Below are 27801 nucleotides of genomic sequence, written 5' to 3' on the forward strand. Positions count from 1 at the left end.
TGTTTTAAACTTAAATTCTTATCAGGTCTTATCCAACAAACATGTGGCTCCAGATCATTTGTTGCAAATTTGCAAGCGTATTGGCCCTATACTGGATAAAGAGATTCCACCCAGCATTTCAAGAGTGAATTCCTTACTTGGTGCAGGGAGGCAGTCATTGCTACGTACAGCAAAAGGTATTGTTTTATTTTTAATTACTTAAATTTTTGCAATACAGTTGGGGGGCGGGAAGCCTCTCCAGTGGTCTGAGTGATATTACTGTGTATTAAAAGCAAACAAAAGTAAACCCTGCAAATTTTCCAAGACTATGAGGGGAAACTGAAACAACCCTGGCTGCAAATATTAGCTATCGGCACACAAATAATCTGCAGTCAGCTCACTCCTGCTGCTCTGAAGATCAACAGATTTCAGCTATTTTGGACTAAGAATGGGGACAATGAATTGCAAAATTCAGACCCCTGATAGAGAGTACTCTCTTAGCAGCTCCATTTGTTTAATTTAGACTAAGAATGTTCTTGTTTGAGCACCTCCTCTGACCACAGTCATAGGGAATATCTTTGAGAAAGGGATGGGCTTGAATAGAAAGGGCCCAAGTCAGCTAGGGTTTTACAGGTCAAAGACAACAGACAGACTTCACCCATAATCCAATAGAGAGAGAATGCAGATGCCTCTCACCTTGTCCACCTAGTACTTTCCAAATATGTTGCCCAGTGCTTGAATAGGGGCACAGCTGAGGGCTAACTTGCTGATGTTCAATCCAGATAAAGTGGAAGTGATGTTAGTAGAATATGGGGAAGCAACTGGAAGATAAGTCAGTGATTTGTATGAGTGCCTTTACTCTGGGTATGTACCTGCTGTTTGTTATGAATGTTTTGAATACTGTTGGATTCCCAGCTGCTATCAATGACCAGGACAGCTTTTTTCATTTGCACTTGACCAGGAGTTGACAGTTTCTTTGACCCACACTTTGCTAATTTGATCCATGCTTTTGTTGTTGCAACAATTTAATCTTGAGGTGTGCTATGCATGGAGGTATGTGTGAAACTTCACTTAAAACAGCCTCTCCATCTCAAAAAATGTGAAAATAAACACTTGGTGATTATTGCTAGATTGTGACTGTCAGGTGATGAATGTTTAATTTTTGAGCAATGGTTGCACAATTGTTTCTTTCAGAGAAACTGGCAATTTACTTTTCTTACAGAAAGTCATGACAGTCTCTCTTTCAAAGAGGAGGGACATGTATCTGCCGTCCAGTGGAGGTAGCCAGAACTAATCAAGCTGTCTATAACTGAACAGATTCATTGATTTGAAAATTTGTGGGTGTTATGGAAGAGGCAAAGAAACCATCTTCTCAGTCATGACAACATGTTTTAAAAAACACTACCTTTTGCTACCTATCAGATTGGCGCAAGACTACTGTCCCCAGTGCTCTATCTGTCTTTAATCCCACTTCAGTTGTTGATGGGGTCATTGGTAAACATGGTGACCTGTGAGAACAAAGTGGGAGAAGAGAATGCCTAAAAGCCACTTAAGCAATAGTTGAGGACAAAATATTATAAAACCCAACCCAAACCCTTCTTAGAGTAGTTTTTAATTGGAGTAATATTCTCCCTTGGAGCCTTTTGGAAATGCCCTGGTTTCTTGTGCCTTTGTATACCGTCAAGAGGTTCCTAACTTCAGCTGAGGTCCATTCCAATCTCAGTTTGTGGAGATACCTCTTTGAGTATCTGCATTAGATCATGATGGGGCTTTGCAGTGTATCAAGGCACTCTGTACACAAATGCCAGTCCCTTTTTGACTCTGCTTGTGGGTCTCGAGGGATAATGTGGTAGTGATCCATTTTTTGGAGTAGGAGAGCTCCTGCACTTTGTGTTTGATAGAAATGGCTCGCTATATATAACACCACCAATTGTGCCAAAACCAGTCCAGCGGTGTCTTCCCATTCACATTTTAGTAATACATGTGAAGTCAGGGGCCTCATTTCTGATCGTGGATAGTTGACAGTAATGCTAGGCTGATGATTAAGTAATCTGTAAGATCTTCAGGTTTTTCTAGTGTATTTGTATGTGAGAGAAATTCTGTGGGGGTTGTATTTTTTTTTTAACTGAAAAAACATTTTATGGTGTGGAACTATTTTAGTGGATGCCACTGCGTTTCCCAGTTACCTCTCTTCTGCACGTCACTAGCTCCACAGTCAATGAGGCAGTGACTTTGCATTTGTTGTGAATCAGACTTGCTGCCATTTCAGCACTCGACCTGTTAAAATTAATAACTTTTAATATTGGGGAAAGTCTCCTCTCTTCCTGTAGTCAAACAGCTGACCCCTTGGCACAAATTAAAAAATAATTAAATAAAAGCCACCTTTGGACAGAAAACAGTCCTATACAATTTCAGCCTAAAAGGTGACAATGTTGGAAAGCAACTTACATATAACATGTAAAAAAGTGTTTCTTATGGTGATATTGGATGGACAGAGTGCAGTTCTTTGAGGGGGAACTTCTTGTTTTAAATAAATCTTTAAGTGCTTTCATTTTTTTTGAAAAAGGGACCCATAATGCTTTTCAAGAATAGCCTAGACATATGTGATCTTATTTTTTTTATCTGTAAACTGCCATGAAGATTGATGTTGCTAAAAATCTATTTTGCAAAAAAACTTTATATGTTGACTTCGAATAGCCAGAGTTATTTTGTTGCTTTATCACAACATCAATAATGCAAATAATAGCTCAGTTAGTAAATCATTTACTGTATAAATGTAGCATCTGTATTTTGTGAAGAAATGAGTATGTTGGTACTTCACAAATAATTAAAGTCCTCTGAGCCTTTGGAGCAAGTGACTGTGTGTGTCACTATCAGACCTCCCTTGCCAGGACAGTATTGTAACCTGTCTTAAAAATAGGCTTTCAGACTGTTGTTGGAAAGTTTTAGGTTGAGAGGTTCTGAGCTCCTTCAGCTCTTATTAAATTTAATAATGCGGTACAAGGCCCTTTGGCAGGCTTATTCAGTACTGTTTTTGCTAAACTTTCTAATGAATTTCAGAACAGTAGCATTTATTTCACTTTCGGAATTGTGCTCTTATGGGTAACTTCCTATGCAACTAACATTGATGTCAAAGATTGCAGGAACACTGTTTGGAAGGGCTCTGCTTTAGCTGCTCTTCGTAGAGGAAGACCTCCTGAAATTCCTGTAAACTATGGTCCTTCACCAAACCTTGGTACGTAGATGATAAAATCAATTCTAACTTCAGTGGGATACATATTTCTTGACACTTATATTCTCTGTGCTTCTCTTCATATAAATAGTAATGGAAATTGCATTTAAGAACCAGCTCTAAAAGTTTACCTGTAGAATTTCATTTTACTTCAGTGGGGCTCTGCATGAGCATAGGGGTCCACCCATATAGAATTCATTGCAGGAGTAAGATGTTAGATTCTAAAAGAGAGTCTTTCTGCTTTAAAAAACCCAGTGTACTAACAAGCAAATAGAGATACTTATGGTATCTGCAAGTCAAGGGAGTGTTAGGTAAAAAGGACTCTATTGTTTATGAAAGTACATGGCAAAATGTGAGGTAGAAGATGCTGTCTTTGTGTAAAAAGAAAAAAAAAAAAAAAACCACCAAAAAAAACCCCCTCTACTTTATTTGAGGCTAGAATAAATTAAAAAGCTGCCCCACTTCTTTGTAACATAAACCCATAAACTCAGAATAAACTTTGGAGTTCTGTACACAAGCTAGAGAGTCACTTTACTAAATCCAGTAAACTATTGGTTATGGAAGCAAGACAGAGTGGCTATCTACAGGAGACCTGTTTTTTAAATCATCATCTGAGCCCTCAGGAAATAAGTTTTAAACATGACTTTTCACAGGACGACTTTTTTTTTTGTGCTTGCATTCTTTAATCTAGTTGTATTTCTGTTTTAGTGGAAGTAAATCGTGCAAAACAATTAACTGGGTGTGCAACATACAGAACATCATTTCCAGGAAGTATGTATCAGCACATAAGGATGCATAGGCGGATTCTTGGCCATCTCTCTGCAGTCTACTGTGTTGCATTTGATAGGACTGGACACAGAATATTTACTGTGAGTTGATGCTGTGAATGCTGGGTCTTCTAGAACTATTTCTAATTGGATGTTGGAAAGTGGCTTTTAAATGCTCAGTATTTATGCCTGAAATATTCAGACCTCAAAATTTAAAGTTTAGAAATAAAGCTAATTAGCTCCTGCACTTCATTTGGGTGAACTGTTGGGCATGTGTATGGAGGGGAGCATTTTTGAACTCTTAGCCGTTATTGCTTATTAGGTACTGATATCTACATACATGCTTTTTTCTCTGATACATTTCTGTGTTTTGGGTGTTGCGTGTTTGTGAATAGTGGAGGAGGTGGCTGGTTTTTATGGTATAGAGCTTTTGTTTAACTGCCATTATATTGTGAATTTGGTAATGGAGAGAAAATTAACAAAAAGACAGATTAGTTTGATGTCATTTCAAATGTCTTCTGCTTGTGTTTGATCTAGGTACTGTGAACTTCAGAGTAAGCCAAAATAACAAGGGATCACTTTTGTTTTATCAGACAGGCTGAAACTAACTTTTTTCCACCTAGGGCTAGATTAACAGAAGGATTTAATCAGCTAAAAGAGAAGTTAGATGCCTAAATGTTGAATTTAGGCACCACTGAGATCCTCAAAACCTCTGCTCAGCTGGTGTCTAAAATTCTCCAGTGTCTCTGAGTTCCCACCAGCAGTGTCCCCTAAATGCCTACGTTTCTGCCAATGAGTATGCACACACTCCAGGTGCTTCTCTCATATCTAAGCCCCAGCAGGGTCTTCAGGCTGGGTGTTGCCGCACTTGTGAGGCTTGATCCAGTTGTTGTTTTCGGAGCATGCCCGAGTACTCTGTTGATGCTGAGAGGGAATGATGGCGTGGGGGGAGAGGGAGGCAGCCTCTCTTATCTTTATTCCAGTGGCTAGAGCACTCCCTTGCATGTGGGAGTTCCTTGCTTGTTTCTCTCCTATACCTGATGTGGCAAAGAAATTTGAACTTGGATTTCCTACCTCTCAGGTGAGTGCCATAGTTCTCGGATTATACATCAGACCCTCCCTAGAATGCGTGTCTTTATAGTGTGAATATGGTTATAGCGGGGGACCACACATGGATCCCAAATTTAATTACCTTCATTGGAATCCATGGTAACGCGGTCCCCATGTTAACGCAGAACCGCACGTGGATCTAAAACCCCGTGTTCTAGCGGCAGTCTGATGTACTCATTTTTCTCTGTTTGGCTCAGTGAATATTTAATTGTTTAGGCAGAGTGGAATAGCCTTAACAGAAGAGATTGAGACCCACACCGAAATATTCTATAGTCCAGTGGCTAGGGCTCTCACCTGAGAGGTGGGAAATCCAAGTTCAAGTCCCTACTCCACTTTAGGCAGAGGGGGAAATTGAGTCTTCCACACTCAAGGTGAGTGCACTGGGCTAAAAGTTGGAGGCTGCTTCCTCCTCCCTCCCCTTTCCCATGGTTGTTTCTTGAAAAAAACACCTAAGCTTGGGGTGTTTTTCTTAACACATTATCAAGAATCCCAAGCAGAGATAGATGCCTAATTCGATGAAAGGGATGGAGTGTAATTCACATCCTTCTTGGTATTTCCTATTGGCTAACTTAAGATGTTCTCCACCATGTGCTGGTTTTTGTGGATTCCATTCTTAAGTGCTTAATTCTCCCCTTGTTTTTTATATAATTAGACTGAGTACCTAATTCAGGGCTGTGGATTCCAAAGGATGACAAAGTGCCTACACCTTTTAGTGACTTGAGCCACTATGCAATATGACTAAATTTTAGATTCCATAAACACCAATAGCATAAGCTGGGTTTAATAGAAAATCTTAATTTTCCAGACTCAGAATGGATTTCATCATCTTTAAAGACAAAACTGAAGCAGATAGTATCTTGAGTATGTATAAACTTGAACTTATGCCAGGTTCTGTAACCCTTTTTTCTTAGGGTTCAGATGATTGCTTGGTGAAAATTTGGTCAACTCACAATGGCCGGTTGCTCGCCACACTACGAGGTCATTCAGCCGAGATTTCTGATATGGCTGTGAATTATGAAAACACTATGATTGCAGCTGGAAGCTGTGATAAAATGATCAGGGTATGGTGTCTGAGAACTTGTGCACCAGTTGCTGTGCTCCAGGGACACACGGGATCCATTACATCTTTACAGGTATATTTCTAATTAATGGGCATGTCTATCCTTCGTCTTATAGCTTTGTGTTATCAACATCTAATAGCACACAAGCATTAAAACATACTAATACCATAATGATGTTTAGTTTTTTATGCCTCTAAATTCATTATAAAAAACATTGACAGTTTTAGTGTAAAACAGAAGATAATGTGTTTTGTTTGATCTTCTGGTTTTATTTCACTGTTAGTAAGAATTGTAGTATTGGATAAATATCTGGTATCTTATTTTGACAAATGTATATAAGTGAAAAGTGTTGACCAAATAGAAGCAAACAGCAATATGGTAAAAAACAACATTCAGAAGTCAAATTTATTTTGCTGTTCTTTCCTCAGCCTAATTGATACACCCTATACTTCTAACTAGCTAGAATTTTGGCTGATAGTAGTGTTTTTTTAAAAAAAACAAACTCATGCAGTGCTTAAATATTGTGAAGGTCTTGACTTGAGGAAAGTACATATAAATATTTTCGTAAGTGTTCCAGCAAATTGAAGTGCAAGACATGTTAAAAATCAAAGAAGTTTAGACATTAAACACTTAACTTTTAGCAAGTCCAGGGGTTGTTAAGAGAGGAAGCCAGTCGCAACCCCATGTAGCTCTCAAATCACAAAATTCCATTTATAAAAAAAGCAAACTCGAAGGCTCTAGGCTGACTAAACCTATAAACAAAATCTGAAATAAATTGGACAAAAAATATAGGCCTGATCTATCATCAAAACTTAGCCCAACAAAGCTAGGGCATTCAGGGGTGTGGAAAAATCTATACCTGAGCACCATAGCTGTGCCAACCTAATCCCTGGGGTAGACATAGCTAGGTCAACAAAAAAAGTTCTTACATTGACCTAGCTAATGCTGCTTTGGAAGTTGAAGTTATTACAGTGACAGGAAAAACCCATTCCATAACTATAGTCTGTGTCTATGCTACAGGGTTAGAGTGGCATAGTATTACCAGATTTACCCGTTACTTTGGGGTATGCTCATTTATTAGGGTTACTCTTCTTGGGACAGGGGGGTTTCTGTAATTCTATCAATGTTCTGCTTTTGTCACTTATGTTCTCATACGGAGCTCTACTTCTCCCTTCTGCAAGTTCCCTCCCAGTGGAGCTATCCTGCAGGACCAATGTTCCCCAGGGCTGGGTTGTTCCAGCCCTAGAATCAGATGAACGAACACACCCTCAGACACACTCTTTTAATGTTTGTGTATGTCTACACTATGGGATTATTCAGTTTTTTTACAGAAACCAGTTTTTGGAAAAAGATTGTATAAAGTTGAGTGCACGCAGCCACACTAAGCACATTAATTCGGCGGTGTGCGTCCATGTACCGAGGCTAGCGTTGATTTCCAGAGTGTTGCACTGTGGGTAGCTATCCCATGGTTCCCGCAGTCTCCTCCCCCATTGGAATTCTGGGTTGAGATCCCAATGCATGATGGGCAGAAACAGTGTCACGGGTGATTTTGTGTAAATGTCATCAGTCAATCCTCCCTCTGTGAAAGCAACATCAGACAATCATTTCGCGCCCTTTTCCCTGGATTGCCCAGGCAGATGCCATAGCACGGCAACCATAGAGCCCGTTCAGCCTTTTTTCACTGTCACCATATGTCTACTGGATGCTGCTGGCTGATGCAGTACTGTAGTGCTACACAGCAGCATCCCCTTGCCTTTTGCAAGTTAGCAAAAATGGTTACTAGCTCTACTGTACAGTCTGCTGCTTTGCAAGTTGACAATGACAGTTACCAGTCATACTCTACCATCGCTGCTGTCATGGGCGCTCCTGGCCGGCCTCGGTGAGGTCAGTTGGGGGCGCATGGACAAAAATGGGAATGACTCCCCAGGTCATTCTCCTCTTCAAGTTTTGTCTAATGGAGAGTCAGTCGTGCCTAGAATATCAGGCAAGCCTACTAAAGAACCAGAGAGGCAACTGGCCCCTCTGCGGCAGAGCCCCAGACATCCCACAGAAATGATGAGCTGCTTGCCGTTCTAGGGGATGCCCCTACAACAACCCCACCCATTGCTTCCCTCCTCCCCCACCCCTCCTGGGCTACCGTGGCAGTGATCCCCCCATTTGTGTCATGAAGTAATAAAGAATGCAGGAATAAGAAACAACACTGACTTTATTGTGTCTGCAAGCAGAGATCAAAGCGGGGAGGGGAGGGCAGCCTCCAGCTGCTATGATATTCCAGGCAGGAGTGAATCTCCATTAGACAAAGCTTAAAGAAGAGACTGACCTGGAGCCATTCCAATTTTTGCCCAGGCGCTCCCGGCCAACCTCACCGAGGCCAGCCAGGAGCACTCACGGGACGACGATAACGGATATCAGTCCTACTGTACCGTCTGCCATCTGCAAGGCAAAGGAAGGGAAGGGAATGTGGCTGTGTAGTGCTGCAGTATTGAATCTGCCAGCAGCATCCAGTAGACATACGATGACATTGAAAAAGCGAGAAATGATTTTGTTCCCTTTGCTTTCACAGAGGGAGTGGGGCGGCGACGACATATACCCTGAACCACCTGCAACAATATTTTTGACCCTTCAGGCTTTGGGAGCTCAGCCAAGAATTCAAATGGTTTTCGGAGAGTGTGGGAACTGTGGGATAGCTACAGTTGTCAGTCGCCCTGCCCTCCGTGAGCATCTATTTCATTCTTTGGCTTTCTGGTACACTTGTCTCAGCTCCTTAAGTTTCAGCACTGTGTCGAGTCCCTGTTGTGGCCTCTGCCCATCATAGCCTTGGAGATTTTTTTAAATGTTTTGGCATTTTGTCTTTTGGAACTGAGCTCTGATAGAACAGATTCATCTCCCCATACAGAGATCGGATTCAGTATCTCCCGTACGGTCCATGCTGGAGCTCTTTTTTGATTCTGGGACTGCATGGTCACCTATGCTGATCAACTCCACGCTGGGCAAACAGGAAATGAAATTCAAAAGTTTGCAGGGCTTTTCCTGTCTACCTGGCCAGTGCATCCGAGTTCAGATTGCTGTCCAGAGTGGTCACAATGGTGCACTGTGGGATAGCTCCTGGAGGCCAATACCATCGAATTGCAGTTACACTAACCCTAATTTGAAATGGCAATACTGATTTCAGCGTTACTCCCCTCGTCGGGGTGGAGTACAGATATCGATATTAAGAGCCCTTTATATCGAAGTAAAGGGCTTCGTTGTGTAGACGGGTGCAAGGTTAATTCGGTTTAACGCTGCTAAATTTGAGATAAACTCGTAATGTAGACCAGATCTGAGAGGACTGGATTAATCAGCACTTCCAAGCTAACTCATTTTATGTCACTGGACTCAGTAGGCTGGGTCGAGCAGCATTTCCAGGCTGTCGCCCTCATAGGCCCTTGGATTCAGCAGGCTGGGTTGAACAGCACCTTCAAGCTGTCACCCTCAAATGCCATGGGCCCTGCACCAGAATAGAGCATACCTGAACAAGCTGGATCGAGCAGCACTTTCAATCTGCCACCCTTATATGCCCCTGGACTCAGCAGACTCATATGTCCCATTTTCATTCGGTATCCCCACTTTCAGATTATAATTGTTCTGGTAGTAACCCACCCAATGAGCAAACCCCACAAGATTGTTTTGCACTGCAGGCATCTTGATTTTAGGTATGAGGAGCATTGCTGCAGAGGAAATGAGGAAGCCAAAAAAAAGCCCGCGAGAAGGGGGGAGAGAGAAGCAACCAGCTTAACCATGAAAGTTATTTATTGCCAGGTAATAATTATAGGGGAGCCAAAAAACCAAAACATTAATATTAAATCTAACTTAAATTTAATTATAAAAGGTTTAGAAAACTATAACTGATCTCGCAAGTCAGGGTCAGAAGGCTATATCAAGAGAGATGAGGTCTCATCACTCTATGAAGCTTGAATCTATTGGGGTTCCCAGGTGGTGGTGGTAGCTGAGGGATCGGAGTGCTGGAGACAGGCAGAGCCCCCAGCACGATCAGTCAGCAGAAGATGAAGTCCCAGTGGAACTGATGCAGATTTTGGATCCAGGCATTAAAACACTTGAGTATGGGTAGGAGTTTTTGTAGAGAAAGAACAGTGGTTCAAGGGAGAACACTAGATTTGTTTATGGGTAAACTGATGGCTCATAGGAATACATCTCTACCCCGATATAACACAAATTTAGATGTAACGCGGTAAAGCAGCGCTCCGGGGCGGATGGGTCTGCGTTCTCCAGCGGATCAAAGCAAGTTTGATATAACGTTATGGGTGAAACCGCATTATAAGATTTTTTTTTTTTGGCTCCCGAGGACAGCATTATATGGAGGTAAAGATGTATACCAAAGTTTTGTTTTGTTCAGGCTAGACAATAGGAGCTGATCATTCCTGCAGTGGGCGGTGTTCTTTCCAGGGAGCTCCCAATGCAATTAGGCAGGCAGCTTCTGTATTTTGGATACCAGTAAAGGATTTATTTCTAGAATTGGTCTGATAATTGCTGAGCTGGGTATGTGCAGGTGTGGGTTCATTAACATCTGGAGCAGAGATCCCCTATGATGCAGTGCTTTTCTGGTCCCATGGTTCAGTGTGGTTCTTGCCTTGGAATCTCTGTTCTCTATTCTGTATGCTAATGGCGATGCCTCCCTGTCCCATCTTTGATGCAGATGAGGCTAGGGGAGTTTCCTTAATGCTGTCACCCTTGTCCAGAGGCTTTTAGGTGTCTCCCCCACTGCCTTTTCATTGCTTTTTATAAATCTTTCTTCTGATTGGCTTTGGTTCAAGCAGAGGGTGGGTGGGGGGAAGGTCTTTCATGAGTCAGACAGGCTAGGTGCTGCACCCTGGTTCCCCAAGAACACAGAGCTGGTAGGTAATAGTTTCAGTGGTGTAGCAGTGCTGCTGTAATGCCTTTAGTGTAGACATGACCAGGGATGTTTTTGTGTTGAGTCAGGAAAGCTAAAGAGAAATTAATTCAGTAATAGCAGTTAGACTAGTCAGAGGAAGCACTAAGATTAGCTAGCTTATAGGAGGACAAGTACCTGACTCTCTCAGCTGGTGGCCAAAGTCTAGGGAAATTCTGCTGTCCGTGTGATGAGAGCCTGGACTTAATGGCTCTGTTATGTTAATACCCTCTGACAATGAAAATTAGTTACTACTTTTGTATTTTGAGACAAATTACTTTGAGACAAATAACTCCTAATTCATCCAGTAAACATTTTACAGCAAATTGATGTTCTGATAGGTTGGAGGGGGAGCAGCAGTAGAGTGGCAGGTAAATGTGGCAGGTTATTTTAAACTTTGTGATTTTGACATGACTGAATTTTCTTTCAAAGTGTATGTATGGTATTGACATTTTTTACCGGTACTAAGGTCAGAATTTTCAAAACTATAGGTGCCTAAAGTTTGGCTTCTAAATCCATTGGAGGCGGGGGACCTAATGAAAGTTATTGTGGTTTTCTGACATAACCCCTTCTCCCACTGAAGTTAATGAAAGAATAGTTTTGGTTCTTTTTTAATAAAAGGACAATATTAGGGTAAAATTTACATATTTTATTTGAGAAAATACATTAATACTGAATGATACAAAACAAAAATAAAACTCATATGCACGAAAACACACTACTTCAACTGTTTTATGTCAACATAAATTATTAAAATCAAGGCTTTAAAATACTGTCCTCTTGTCACTTAAATTGTTTCCATTTCTCTCAGTTTAGAGTAAAAATAGACTAATCAGTTTCACATCCCACTTGCATGTTAGGATGTTGTGAATATTGCAAGGGATATTTCTTTCAAAGAACTATTTCTCAGATTTAATATCAATTTATTTTAAACTTACACCATAAAATATTCCAAAACTTTATATTTCAGAATTAAATTGATTTGATAATGTGTTAAGAAAAACACCCCACGCTTGAGAAACAGCAGTCCACAGTTTCTGACTTTATCTTAAAACACGCAAACATAGGACTCGTATTTTGGGAAGAAACAATCATAAGTGTATTATTCTGTATGTTCTGTTGTGTGTGTAGTAGGTAATCTACTCTACTTTCAATATATAATGTACTTTAATGTGAGTACTGTGTTTTAATCATAGTCTTTCAAACTTTGCATATTTTAAGACCTTAAACTCCACTTTTAACAAATCATACAGCAGATTATTTATTAGAAAATTTATACAACTTGCCACCAGTGCAGGCTGGTTTGAGGGAGGGGAGCGGAAGGCTGGCATCTTTACCACACCCTTGTCTTACAGAAATCAATAGAAGATAAGCTCTTTCACCCAATTCTATTTCCCTCCAGCACTCTGGAGTTGAGGTTCCTTTTCATTCCTGCACAGTCTGTGGTGCTTGTAAGCATTGCTTTGTCTCAGCACGCATTATACATGACTTTTAAAATGCAGAATGCGAGTAGGCTGGTGGATTTGTTGAGTATTTGTACCTGAGACAGTTGTGTTGAATTTTCTTGTTGGCTGTAGCTAAACTTTGTGACTTTAATACTACTTTTACAAAATTGCATAAGGTTTTTGGTGTTGGGAAGAGTTGAAAAAGTTAACCACTCTGTATGTTGCTTTTCACATCTCCTGTGTAGCTCTTCTTAAAGAAGTAGTCACCTGCGTACGTTTGAATCAGTATCCTTAAAGAAAAGCATCAGCATGTGAAATTACATGTACAGAACAAGTTACCTGTAAATGGTTAGATAATGCTAGTTTAAGTGTATGACCTGGTTAAAACAGAATGTATAACAAGTACCTGCTTAGTGCAGATTTCCTCCATTGTCTTTAGAATGCTGTGTTTGCTACCTAGAAAGATTCACTGACATTTTCAGTGAACTGCGATAGTCAATTGAGATTTTTAAAATTAGTAAAACATCTCTTGCACTTTCCTGTTTTTTCTTTTAAATATAGTTATGGCTGGAATACACAAGAGAAACCCAACTTAGAAAGGAAATTTAAGATGAAAACCTTCTATTTCAGGACCTATAACTTTGTTGTATGTGTCAGCAATTGAATTTCAACTGTTGCAATTCATTAGAATCTAGAATAATTACAAAATTATATGAACTTGTAAAAAGTTAACCTATTTTCTTATGGAATTTCAAACAGGAAACATTGTCATTAAAAAAAAATTGCAAGTTTTTAGCTTAACATTTCTTGTGTATGGCTTTAACTTTAGTTTAGTCCAATGGTCAAAGGCTCCATGCGCTACATGGTCTCTACTGGTGCAGATGGAACAGTTTGCTTTTGGCAATGGGATGCAGATTCCATGAAATTCAGGTATGTAAGTGGGTTGCTGTTTAGCTCTTCAGATATTTTCTCTTTCTTGATTATAAGATGGCAGTTATTTTAGGGAGTGTAAATTGACTTGTTGAATATAAATAATCTTTTGATGTTTACACATAGAAAAGCTTAAAATATCCCATGCAGCAGCCTATAGAATATTTTTTTAAGTGCCATTACACACTGCATTCATTACAGAATTGTGCTCAATTCATTGTCCAGAGGAATGAACAGACCAATTCACTAGATTCTTAACGACATCAGAAACACTATGGGAAAAGTAAAATTGAAAATCTTAGTATATTAGACCCATATAGTAAAGGTATTTTTGCTGTCTTTCAGTTTGACAATCCTGTTGTTCTGTGACCCCCTACTTTTGTTCATTCCATGAAACTTGTGTGTACAAATATATTTAAAAGATGCTGTTACCATGTTCAATTCATAACTGACACAATTTACAGTTTTGGTATGAAATTTGTTTACTAAATTAGTAATTAGACTATTCCTAGTACTAAGCAGAAATACATGATCAGAATATATTTAACATTATTCAATGGAAGTGTTCATAATACCTAATACAGAATCCTCAGATTTGTTCAACTGTTCCAGTATGTCTAATGTGGAAACTTCCAGTACTTGATCAAAAAAGCCTGTAATTCAGATTGTGAAAAGAAGTCATTTATGCCTGTGCCAGTGAAGTCAGTGTAGTTGCAAAGGTGTTACTAAGTCACAATTTGGCCCAAAGAGCATTTTACTGATATGTGACACAGAAAAGTCTCAGGTTCACGCTCTGTTCCCAGTTTTAGTTTATAGGGCTAGTAGTTTAAAAATAAGTTTTTAAAAAATAAATACAAGTAATATTTACTTCTATAGTGCATTTCAACTGCAGATCTCAAAGCACTTTACATTTAATATTATTGTATCCAAAGTTCCCAATCAGGATTTGGCCCCCATTGTGCTGAGTGATGTACAAATATAAAACACAATTCTTGCCTTATAATATGAGGGGGGTTTGTAAACAAGAACGGTGTTCTGGAAGTCATTAAGGTAATTAACATGGAAACATACAATGCCATTTGTACAGTTAATTTTTGGAGTAGAACAGCATTTCCGTTGCAGGATTTTTTTCCTTAATTAACAAAGTTGGGCATATAACTGACTTTTTTAAATCTTACCTTTTTATCTCTCCCAGATCCATATTTATCAGTACCTGTTCCATGAGTGATTACAATACATGCTTAGCTGGTGACACTGCATCATCACAGAGCATGAAACCAAGCGTTTTACTCAACAGTTGCATATCTTTGCAAAACTTTGATTTTTAAACCTGTTGTACACCTCATAAAATTACATGAAACTGCAGAATCCTGGGAAATACCTTACCCCTGTAGGCCAAGCACCGTATGTGGTGCTGGTGTCTCCAGCATAGCACTTATTGGACATGTCATGGAATGTGTAAATCAGATTTGCAAAGGAGAGAAAACGCAAAGTGGGGGGAACTCCATATTACCTCTGCCCTTTCAGGGTGTGTATTCATAAATTCATGAATAGATCTAAAAAAAAAAAAAAAAAAATAGGACTGTCAAGTGATTAAAAAAGAATTAATTGCATGATTTAACAGCCGTAGAATAACATTTATTTAAATATTTTTGGATGTTTTCTACATTTTCAAATATATTGATTTAAATTACAACACAGAATACAAAGAGTACAGTGCTCACTATAAACCTCTACCTCGATATAACACGACCCAATAAAACAGAAATTTGGATATAACGCGGTAAAGCAGTGCTGCGGGGTGGGAGGGCTGCTCACTCCAGTTGATGAAAGCAAGTTTGATATAACGCGGTTTCAGCTATAACATGGTAAGATTATTTTGGCTCCCGAGGACAGCGTTACATCGAGGTAGAGGTGTGTGTATTTATTTTTTTTTTACAAGTATTTTCCGTATATAAAAACAAAAGAAATAGTATTTTTCAGTTCACCTCGTGCAAGTACTATAGTCCAATCTCTTTATTATGAAAGTTGAACTTACAAATGTAGAATTATGTATGAAAAAAAACTACCATCAAAAATAAAACGTAAAATTTTAGAGCCTGCAGGTCCACTCAGTCCTACTTCTTGTTCAGCCACTCACCCAGACAAACAAGTTTGCAGAAGATAATACTGCCTGCTTCTTGTTTACAATGTGACCTGACAGTGAGAACAGGTGTTCTCATGGCACTATTTGTAGCAGGTGTCACAAGATGTTTACATGAGAGATGTGCTAAAGATTCATGTGTCCCTTTATGCTTCAACTACCATTCCAGAGGATATGTGTGCATGCTGATGATGCGTTCTGCTTGATAACAATCCAAAGCAGTGCAGACTGACGCACGTTCATTTTCATTATCTGAGTCAGATGCCACCAGCAGAAGGTTGATTTTCTTTTTTGGTGGTTTGGGTTCTGTAGTTTCTGCATCGGAGTGTTGCTCTTTAAAGACTTCTGAAACCATGCTCCACACCTCGTCCCTCTCAGATTTTGGAAGGCACTTCAGATTCTTAAACCTTGGGTTGAGTGCTGTAGCTATCTTTAGAAATCTCACATTGGTACCTTCTTTGCGTTTTTGTCAAATGTGCCATGAAAGTCTTCTTAAAATCAATAGCATGGGCTGGGTCATCCATCTGAGTCTGCTATAACATGAAATATGTGGTGGAATGCAGATAAAATAGAACATGGGACATAGAATTCTCACCCAAGGAGTTCAGTCACAAATTTTAATTAACATGTTATTTTTTTAATGAGCATCATCAGCATGGAAGCATGTTCTTTGGAATGGTGTCCGAAGCATGAAAGGGCCTATGAATGTTTAATATATCTGGCACGTAAATACCTTGCAATGCCGGCTACAAAAGTGCCATGCAAATACCTGTTCTCACTTTCTGGTGACATTGTGGGCAGCATTATCTCCCCTAAATGTAAACAAACTTGTTTGTCTTAGCGATTAGCTGAAGAAGAAGTAGAACAGAGTGAACTTGTACACTGAAGTTTTACATTGTTTTGTTTTTGAGTGCAGTTATATAACAAAAAAAATCCCTATACTTGTAAGTTGTACTTTCACGATAGAGATTGCACTACAGTACTAGTATGAGGTCAACTGAAAAATACTATTTTTTGATTTTTACAGTGCAAATATTTATTATAAACAATATACACTTTGATTTGAGTTACAGCACAGAATACTATATGAAAATGTAGAAAAACATCCAAAATACTCAAATTTCTATTGGTGTTCTATTGTTTAAGAGTGCAATTAAAACTATGATTAATTGCGATTAATTTTTTTGAGTTAATCGCATGTTAACTGCGAGTAATCAACAGCTCCTCTTCTCCCCTCCCCCCCCCAAAAAAAAGAAAAGAAAAGAAAAATCAAACACACAATAATTTGTCTTGGGTGGAAACTGAGCTTACTGTAATTCCAACTTCTCACGAAGAAAACGTACATCACTTTAGATCCTTGACATTGGTGATTGTGCATGTGTTTGTGGCAATGTGGACTCAGATTTTGGAAGATTGTGTTAACCTTTAATCTTTACATTGCATGTCCTGATTTTTCAGCAACTTTTTTCTTTTAAAGTAATCGGCCAGTGAAGTTTACAGAGAAATCCAGGCCTGGAGTTCAGATGCTTTGTTCTTCTTTTAGCGTTGGTAAGTTGTGTGCACGTTGATATTGGCCATTTTTTCATTTTTTCCACTAATCTACAGAAACATTCTGTCAATTTCAACCATCCTACACTTGTAATAAATCTTATTATTCCTCTCCTTACACTCCAGAATTGGATGTAAGGATCCATGTAACTTTATCCTGTTCTTTGTACAAAACCTTGTTTTATAGAATCATAGAAATGTAGGGCTAGAATGGACCTAGAGGTTATCTAGTTCAGCCCCCTGCCCCAAGGCATATCTTGACCAACCCTGACAGATGTTTGTCCAACTTGTTTTTAAAAATCTCCAGTGACAGGGATTGTACAATCTCTTGCAGAATCCTATTCCAGGGTTTAACAACTCTTACAGTTAGGTTTTTAGACTCATAGATTATCAGGGTTGGAAGGGACCTCAGGAGGTCATCTAGTCCAATATCTAAACTAAATCTGCACCCCTGACTCCTTCATACTTGCTCCAAGATCCCTGCAGTCGTTGCTGATCTGATTAGGGTTATACCTGGCAGTATCATAAGTGTCCACATGGATGAGCAGACACAGATGAACCTTGCAACCTTTTCATAACACCTTGGATGCAGGCTGCAGGCAGGTAGTGCCTCTTCTGGGACAGCCGATCAGGCCAGCAGATGGATAACGTTTGGCATCTTGGAAAGAATGGACAAGACTTTCTTAACAAAGAACTTATTACAACTGAACCTTGCAAGTTACTTTGCCCTTTCCTGTGCTGAACACATCAGCTACTTCTGGAGCACTCTTTCTAGTTGGGCAATAAGAGTGTAGCTGTAAATACAAGGTTGGGCTCTTACATGACATTCTAGAACGTGACTGATACGCCCTATTGATACCTCCAGCCTAGAGAACTATATGATCTCTTGCATTATTAGTGGGTATCTGTATATATGCTCTGTGCATTCAATAATGCTCTGAAGATTCAGCACAAAAACAGTAGGTTGGCAAAAGGTTTGTGACAAATCTGCTGCTGCTTTTCTGGCTTGTGATTGGAGGATGATAGCTCATACAGGAGGGGGAAGGTTCTGTAGCCGTTAAGAGGACAGTTGGAAACCTGGTGGGACAACACTGAAGGTAGCTGTTCCAGGTGGTGACTGAGCTGGGGTTTCTGGAGTTGGATTCATCTGTATTAAGAGAAGCAGGACACATGTACGTAATGTAATTAAAATACACAGTGTGACTTCCTATCAGTTTTTCTCCAGTAACCAAAACTGACCAATTGTAAGGCCCTGAAATTCACCAGAATTCTTACAAGGGGGCAATAGTATATTTAGAATGTGTAATGTGAACTTACTGGCTTTGCATTCACTTTGCACATGTCTTAATATCTTATGTGTTTTGACCATGTTTCTTTCAGTTCCCAGTGGTTGGATGAATCCTTTATAAACAAAAGCCCGAGAATGAAAAATGTATCCTGCCCCCTCCACCCCCCCTTTTTTTTTTACTCTTTCCCGGCTATAAAATCTCTCATCTTGACCCTTCTTTTCATTTACAATGTGGGTATTTCCGGTGAAGAATAGCCAATATAACACTCTTTTGAACTATGGAGAAGTCTTTCTACTGTAAAAACAGTCGATAATTTTAGCTGCAACCTTGTTTTAGAAAGTTCTCACTATTACACTTCCCTTTAATTTTTCATACTAAAATTTAATGATTTTACTTTTTTATTATTTATGGCTAAAAAAGGATTTGTTAAGAAAAATGAAGTTTCACCCCACATTTGTATAGTGGGAAAAGAACAAGAAATTTGACACCTGTCAAAATTTTTATCTATCATGTTCTACCTGATATTGTAACAAATGAAAATTCTTATCCACGTCAGCTTTTTAATTATTGTTTGAATTTTCAGGTGGTACGTTTCTAGCAACAGGCAGTACAGATCATGTTATCAGGATGTATTTTTTTGGCTCTGAAACACCTGAAAAAATAGCTGAACTGGAAAGCCATGCTGTAAGTAAGATTGTTAAATCTACAGGTCACCTATTTAAAATACTTAAAGAACTGTGGTGGGGCTTCTAGCAGCATTCTAGATGTGGTTTTAAAAGTTTACTGGATTAAAATTTTGTATACTGGTCTGAAAATCTAAGTGACAGTAACTTGAAACACTTATATGGGTTTAATGAATTGAGGGAGCATATCACAATGATATTTTAAGTGTTTTATTTTAAGTATGTTTCATACACTAAGGCCTCCTTATACAGTTCTGCAGGTGTAAAGTAAGGTAAATGTTCTTGTTTTAAGCCTCCTTTGCATTTATACCACTGTAGAAGTGTAATTTATTACTGCACCGCAAATGGAAGTACATGCATCTTGCATGTTTTACATTAGAATTTGTATCAGGTTTTAATGTTAAACATGCAAGACATAATGCATCACGAATGAAAGTACACACTTAATACATAATAGGGTATACGTGCTAAAATGATTGTATTTATCACTTACGGATTTAAGCTTGCAATACTGTATGGTATAACTTGAAATTCAGTTAATATTTTAGATCAGAAATACAGTTAGTGGGTATTTTCAATAAATATTTCTTCTTACAACTTAAGTATTAGGACCACTAAAGGCCACTTGAGTTGCAATAGTCTGACTCCCTGTATTTGATAGGACTGCTCCCAACACTGGTTCCCCTAATGGCTTATGTAACCTACTGAGTATCTACAGTGATGGTGCCCAATTTTCTCTTCAATTGCTCTTACTGTTAATAACTTCCTTAATGGCTAGCCTAAGTATTTTCTAGCATGGTCCCTGCTTTAAAAAATAAAATAAAAGTCCTTCCTTTATAGATGTTCTCTGGAACCTGATTCACATTTATCCTGCTCTGGAAGTGTAAAGGAGCCTTAAAGCAAGAATAAATTACATTTATCCTTACTTTACACTTGCAGAACTATAAAAGGAGGCCTTAGTGTTTTGAGAATTTGGTCCCCTGTGTTTATAGACATTGTGATCTTGGGTCTTCCTCCGCAACATAAAAACTTAGCTTCTCTCCTTTGGTTCTTGTAAGTGTTATTGCTGCCTTATTTGGTAACTTCATTTAGTGTTCTTCCCCTGTTTATTGCTTATCTCCTGTAGGAACAAGATATCTACCCTCTATTATGGGTGCAGAAGCATTAGAGGAATGTAGACCAGCAAGCATGCTTGCTTACTTAATTTGTGTATTATACCATTTTTTTAGAGAGAGAGATGTATATGCAGAGAGAATGAAGGTGGGAGTGGAGGGGCAGGTAATATGTAATTCCATAGGACCATGGTTTTAGCAGTATGAGTTGGGAATGGTTACATTACTTCTGTGCCAATAAATCTTAATACATGAAGGTGTGATATATAATGCGTACCGCATGCTTTATAAAATAGGGTTTGAGTTTTTAATTTTTTTTATGCATCATTCGCCTATGAAGTAAGGCGTCTTTAGCACCATGAGTCCAGCTGTACAGGACTCTGAAAGATACAAAACTATCAAATGTGTTTAAAACACCTCTGCATGTCAGTTTTAAAGACAGATACCATGGTAATTTTCAAGGTTAGAAACAAGAATTGTGTCTGGTTGGAAAGTGGTGTACTCACTTGGTGTGAAAATCCCATTTCCAGAGCTCATAAGTTGCTTTTTAGCATACCTTAAACTTATCACTTGTGCAGGACAGGGTAGTGCATGTCCTGGGCCATGGGCGCATGTGGTTCGTGGAGAGAATTCTATATTTAGTCCAAGGAGAAGAGAACATTTTTTTTTTTTCTGGCAGGTTAATTTTTTAAATGACTGAAGCTGTTCGAAGTTTTAAATGTAAGAATGGGTTCATCCGGTTTTAGCCCACGCAAGCATATGCCCAAATATATTTGTTAGTCTCTAAGGTGCCACAAGGGCTCCTCGTTTTTGCTGATACAGACTAACACGCCTACCACTCTGAAACCTGTTTATTTTCTGCGATGGGACAGTTTTCTGCAGTGTGTTGCAGAAGAGATCACATTCGGGCTAATACTTGTTTCTGATCCTGTATGTTAACTTCTTTTGTAAAGAAGGCTACGTACATTTCCTAAAAGAAATTAAGTTCTCCATTAAAAATAATTTAACTTCTAACTTTTCTCTCTTTAAAACTTCTTTCTTTTGCAGGACAAAGTTGACAGCATTCAGTTTTCGAACGGTGGTGATAGGTATGTTGCAATACTCAACATGTAAATATGTCCTTTAAATGTTTTGGCATTAAATACCTATTGTCACGCTCATGGAGAGCTCAGCTAAGAAAATCTGATATAGCTGTAATTTGAAGGATGACCTATATTTCTCTGGAGTGCAGCGTTCACTTTAATTTCAGCTCTGTGCTTTTCATAGAATCATAGAATATTGGGGTTGGAAGGGACCTCAGGAGGTCATCTAGTCCAACCCCCTGCTCAAAGCAGGACTAATCCACAGATTTTTACCCCAGTTCCCCAAATGGCCCCCTCAAGGATTGAACTCACAACCCTGGGTTTACCAGGCCAATACTCAAACCACTGAGCTATCCCTCCCCCCTTTTAACATATCTTCTATTTGGATAAACTGATTTTTTTAACATTATTATTATTATATGGGAAAGTGTTGTCATATATCTAATAAGAATTAATGGTTGGCTTTTCAAAGCAGCAAACATTGGCCTAACTCTGCTTCTGCCATTTAAGACAATGGTAAAATTTTCGCTGTCTTAAATGGGAGCAGAGTTAACTCATGCTGAGCAGTTTTAAAAACCACACCCATAAATCTTACAAAGCAGCAGTGCATATATTTAAGCAAAGGACGCTGTCTGGATTGTCCAGGTTGGTATATCCTTTCAGTCACATTTTAAGATGTCTGTAAAGCTGCTTTTTTCCCCTTTTTTGTGTGTAGTGTCTTATTTTGTTTAACTGGCTCTTTGGTAGCTTGTTGGAGAGAGATCCTGAATATTGGGTTTGATGTAACAGGGGAAGGGAGAACACTTTGATTTGCTAGCTCCTGCTACTGGGGATCCTTACAGAAGATTGCTCATTCTTCGACATTGCCAGGATCTTCCACCCCCTCCCCCTCCCAACCTCCTTGCTACACAAACCTTCCAGTACCGGCTTCTCTTCCCACACCTAGAGATGTGCTGTATCGTGCTAGTGTCAAGTTATATCACAGGCACCTTCTCTTTCCCTCATCTGAGCATCAGTTTCCCTATGCATAATCCAGTCTTGCATGGCATACTCTCCATTTAGCCTGCTTATCAGCTCCAGCAGTACCTTTTTGCCACCCCTTTTCCGTTTCAGATGCTAGGAACGCTACACCTCTGCATCACATCCGCTAGAAGCCCCCTAATTGGATCTAAGGCTTCAGGGGAAGGAAGTAGTAAGAAGAAACTGTTTAATTTTATCATAATGCCCACAGGGCCAACCAAGTATTTGGACCCCATTATACTTTGTGCTCTACAGAGACAAAGATAGACTCAGTTCCTGCACTAAGGAACTTACAATCTCAGGCCTGGTCTACACTATGCATTTAAACCGATTTTAGCAGCGTTAAACCTATTTAATGCTGTACCCATCCACAAAACGATGCCCTTTATATCGATATAAAGGGCTCTTTAAACTGGTTTCTGTACTCCTCCCCGACGAGAGGAGTAGCGCTGAAATCGGTATTACCATATCGGATTAGGGTAAGTGTGGCCGCAAATCGATGGTATCCCACAGTGCACCATTGTGGTCGCTCTGGACAGCAGTCTGAACTCGGATGCACTGGCCAGGTAGACAAGAAAAGCCCCGCAAAGTTTTGAATTTCATTTCCTGTTTGCACAGCTTGGAGCTCTGTTCAGCACGGGTGGCGATGCAGTTCCAAATCCAAAGGAGACAAATCTGTTCTATTAGAGCTCTGTTACAGAAGGCAAAATGTCAAAGCATTTGAAAAAAATCTCCAGGCTATGATACAGAGTCCACAGCACAGTGCTGTGTGACAAGCGTAGTGAAAAGCCAAAGAATCAAATGGATGGTCAAGGAGGGAGGGAGGGGGTACCGAGGACTCGAGCTATCCCACAGTCCCCGCAGTCTCCAAAAATAATTTGCATTCTTGGCTGAGCTCCCAATGCCTGTAGGGTCAAATGCATTGTCCGGGGTGGTTCAGGGTATAGTTTGTCAATTTAGCCCCTCCCTCCCCCCCGTGAAAGAAAAGGGGAAAAAATAGTTTCTTGATTTTTTTTATATGTCACCCTATGTCTACTGCATGCTGCTGGTAGACACGGTGCAGCAGCAGTGAACAGCAACATCCTCTCCTCTCCCTTCCCCGGTGGCAGACGGTACCGTACAAAAGGACTGATAGCCGTTCTTGTCATCATCCTGTGAGTGCTCCTGGCTGGCCTCAGGTGAGGTCGGCCGGGGGCACCTGGGTAAAAATAGGAGTGACTCTCGGTCGTTCCCGGTAGATGGTACAGAACGGCTGGTAACTGTCTTCATCATAGCAACTGGGGCCTGAGCTCCATCAGCCCCCCACTTCTCATGTCTAAAGAAAAGATTCTGTACTGCCTGGACTATCATAGCAGCGGGATGCTGGGCTCCTCTCCCCCGCACCGTTTAATGTCCTACCTGGACTATCATAGCAGCTGGAGGCTGCCTCCCCCTCATTTTATCTCACTAAAAGTCAGTGTTTCTTATTCCTGCATTCTTTATTACTTCATTACACAAATGGGAGGGACACTGCAACGGTAGCCCAGGAGGGTTGGGGGAGCAGGGAAGCAACGGATGGGGTGGTTGCCGGGGCACCCCCTAGAATGACATGCAGCTCATCATTTCTGCGGGGTCTGACACAAAGCGGCTGTGCTCTCTCTAGTACACTGGTTCTCTAGCACACTTGCCCCATATTCTAGGCAGGACTGACTCTATTTTTAGATACAACATAATGGAGGGAATGACCCGGGGAGTCATTCCCATTTTTGTTTTTGCGCCCTCGGTCGACCTCAACCAGGAGCACCCATGACAGTAGCAGATGGTACAAAACGGCTGATAGCCGTCATCTCATCGCCAATTTACAATGGCACAGCAGATGGTACAGAACGACTGGTAACTGTCTCTGCTGTCTTGCAAAGACAAATAAATGCTGCTGTGTAGCGCTGCAGTACCGCCTCTGTTAGCGGCATCCAGTACACATACGGTGACAGTGACAAAAGGCAAAATGGGCTCCACTGTTGCCATGCTATGGCGTCTGCCAGGGCATTCCAGGGAAAAAGGGCGTGAAATGATTGTCTGCCATTGCTTTCATGGAGGAAGGAATGAGTGACGACATTTACCCAGAATCACCCGTGACACTGTTTTTGCACCATCATGCATTGGGATCTCAACCCAGAATTCCAATGGGCGGAGGAGACTGCGGGAACTATGGGTTAGCTACAGGATAGCTACCCACAGTGCAACGCTCCAGAAATTGACGCTAGCCTTGGTACACGGACGCACACCGCCGAATTATTGTGCTTTGTGTCACCGTGTGCACTCGACTTTATACAATCTGTTTTACAAAACTGGTTTATGTAAAATCGGAATAATCCCGTAGTGTAGACATACCCTAAGAAATGGACTTATTTGGTGAAGTATGCCAAGTATTGCTATGACATTGCACTGCTGTCTGCTCAGCTTTTTTGTTTTGTTAGTGGCTTCAGCAAACCACCCTAATTTTGCAATGTGTTTTTGATCAGGAAATTAAAGCAGAGTCTGGAAACAGCAATGTCTTTAATAAAATTGTATGAAATCATTTTAACTTTTTTCTTTAAGTATGGTTTTATAGAAAAAGGATTTTACAAAAATGTAGGGGTGTTTTTAATGGAACCAAAGTGCTATTATTATATTATAATAAAATGAATGTGTATGATCTTATTACTTTAAATGCAGAAAAGATCTAAGACAGTAACTGAGTGGCATATTGATAAGTGGCATATTGGAACCATGAATTGCAAACTTTTTTGTTTTTTACTGGAGACCTAGACAACAGTGACTAAGAATGCTTTTGTAATTTACACCTAGCCTGGAGATTGCAGTTTTTCCGTATAAATATGGCTTTTTCTACAGTAATCCTTGTCTTTGGCATTTTCATGTTGCAGTAACCCAGTGATATCTACATGAGGCTACTATTTTATGCAATCCAGAAATTATAATCGTAGAAAGTATGGCCGCTTTCTTGCTTACTTGTGCTTCTCATGCAGGATATGGATGGAGCTCAGGCATAAATCTACCCTTTGTTGCAGTGCCTTTCCCAGTGCAATTTTAAAATATTATTTTTGATCTGTAAAGCCCTACATGAATTGCATCCTGGATATCTCAGGCTGCCTTTCTCTGTCTGATGCCACAGCATTTGAGCTAAATGTTTTGATTTAACAAGGAAGGACTGGAGATAGGTTTTTCATGAAGAGTCCTTAACTCAGAACTTGTTTTCCTGTTGTTCTGCCAGTTCTCAGATTTGTTGACCTGGAGCTCACATAGAAAGCTCATCCTTTTCTTAGGCTTTCTCTGGGAAAGAAGTCTGAGTTTGGGTTGTTGGAGAGTCTAAGCTTGGATTGGAAAGATAACTTGTTTTGGTCGTTATTCCATTTTGTGGGTTTCATTTAACCTTGTGTTTATGCCCCCAGAACTCTAGATGGGTGTATTTTTAAGTAGAAATACTGTGACTATACTTTTGTGTACTAGATAAAATCTTTTACAATTATTTCAAGGTTTATAAGTGGCAGCAGAGATGGAACAGCCCATATCTGGCATTTCCAGCAAACAGAATGGAGGAGCATCTTGTTAGATATGGCTGATCGGTTACCAGGGTAGGCTGAGTGTCTTCTGTTTATGTGTGTTTATGGGGAGTCGGGGTACTCTGAAAGATTCACTATATCTGCTTGGAATCTAATCTAAATTCTGCACCTTTTAATGTAAGTAAGTATGTGTGTTGTTTTTTGATCAGTGTATTAAAGAAGTTCCTCTTCCATATAATATCCATTTTCTTCTTCAGAAGAAAAATGCCCATTCTTTACTGAAGCCTGCTGCATCTGATTCCTTTCTAGCAATCCAGAAGCCCTGTTCCTACTATAAATTGTAACTTTATCATAACTTGTTTTGCTTTAATTAGCATAGCAATTTTATTTTTTTTCCAAAAGTGTTCTTTAGTTTTCACCCACATATTGTGGCATCACAAACTGCTCCCAGAGTTTCAAAATGAAAATTCCAAAAATCTAAATGTGCTCCTAATTTTGAGGAAGTCAGTTTCATATGGGCTCCATCTAAAAGATGGAGGTAATTTTGTGCACCCTATGAAATATACTAAACTTTACCAGTGCTTTCCCATCCCTTCTTCAGAGGCCAACATTCAGTGAACTGAATTTGTTTTATTTTATGTCTCTTGTTTTCAAAAAATCTTTTTGACATGCACATGTAGGGACTGTGAATTAAGACACACAAAGTGGGTTCAACAGCCTTTTTCTTTAAAAGAGAAGCAAGAGTAATTTAGAGTCAGAGTTCAGAGCAGATTGAGAGTCCCAGGTCCTTGGTTTCTCGTATCCTTATAGTTCATTCTGATTCTTTACTTCAGTATTCTAATAAATTTCGTATTGAACTGTACTGTGTGACAACTTACACAGACATCCAATTCTCATGAAGCTTACCTAATTAAAACAAAGGGTGAAATAAGATATCTGAACATCATTGGACTGTTGGGAGGATTTTTTTTTTAAGTATCCGTTCTTCAGTGGGTTTACTAACATTTTGAGCCTAAAACATGTCAGTGGTATATTTCCATTAAATTTAAAAAACACTTGTTTTGCACGCAATTTTGTGATTTAAAGTAAAACCTACCAAAGCAAGAGAACTCAGATTTAAAGTTTAAGATATCAGCACATTCCATGGTCAAGTTACTGCAGAAATATCAAAATAGTGGACAAGTCGCTACTAGATTTTAATCCTTAGTTCAGTATATCTGATTTTTAACATCACAACAGAGTTCAATATTTGTTTAGATATTGAAATGAACACTTATTTTAAAAGTTATACTTACACTGGCTCTGTTTTTTTTAAATAGTGACTCTCATTCAGAAGAAGACAGATTTATGAAGCCAAAAGTAACAATGATAGCTTGGAATCAAAATGATAATTTTGTTGTTACTGCTGTGAATAATCATCTGCTGAAAGTTTGGAATTCTTATACTGGGCAATTACTTCATGATATGGTGGTATGTAATGATCTTACCTGCTTTTTAAAATATGCAGCCTTTCTCTCTCGTTAGTATTAAAGTGGCATTTGCATGTTGAATTGGTCATTAAATTTGATTTGTCTTGGAAGCTTGTATCTGAATATAATGCATGAATAGTGCTTATTTTAAAAAAAAAAACCCAAAACCCAACAGCTTCTATTCCACACAAAAAAAAAAAAAAATCCCAGTGTGTGCAAAACAATAATATTGAGCCTAACTTCCCTGTGAAACAGGGAAAAGCTTGAGACTTTTCTCCAGTAAATATCAAATCCCATTTTTTTTTAAATTAAGTATGTATGTGGCCATCTTTGTTTGAATCCAGCCAGTCGTATGGTTCAAAAACAGTCTTTCTCTGTCACAAGGTTCCTTGACTACTGCACCCATCTACAGTGTTTGTCACTTCCACAATTGCTTGAATTTTGGACCACCAAAAGTTCTCAGAT

General features: G+C 39.4%; 1 protein-coding gene across 5 annotated transcripts in view; it reads left to right on the forward strand.

Moving 5' to 3' along the window:
- BRWD1 (bromodomain and WD repeat domain containing 1) overlaps positions 1–27801 on the forward strand; it is a 134477-nt gene that overhangs the window by 5068 nt on the left and 101608 nt on the right. For 3 of the 5 annotated variants that reach the window (XM_030577639.1, XM_030577632.1, XM_030577624.1), the window contains exons 5-14: positions 26–176; positions 3116–3214; positions 3920–4080; positions 6000–6221; positions 13351–13451; positions 17072–17142; positions 19015–19115; positions 21274–21314; positions 25841–25939; positions 27187–27337. In XM_030577639.1, the coding sequence (XP_030433499.1) occupies positions 26–176; positions 3116–3214; positions 3920–4080; positions 6000–6221; positions 13351–13451; positions 17072–17142; positions 19015–19115; positions 21274–21314; positions 25841–25939; positions 27187–27337 (1197 nt within the window). Of the gene's footprint in view, positions 1–25; positions 177–3115; positions 3215–3919; positions 4081–5999; positions 6222–13350; positions 13452–17052; positions 17143–19014; positions 19116–21273; positions 21315–25840; positions 25940–27186; positions 27338–27801 lie in introns of those variants that run through there. The other 2 variants (XM_030577655.1, XM_030577646.1) reach the window with 2 other exon arrangements.

This window comes from Gopherus evgoodei, chromosome 1, assembly GCF_007399415.2.
Source record: "Gopherus evgoodei ecotype Sinaloan lineage chromosome 1, rGopEvg1_v1.p, whole genome shotgun sequence".
In the NCBI taxonomy this organism is placed as follows: domain Eukaryota; kingdom Metazoa; phylum Chordata; order Testudines; family Testudinidae; genus Gopherus; species Gopherus evgoodei.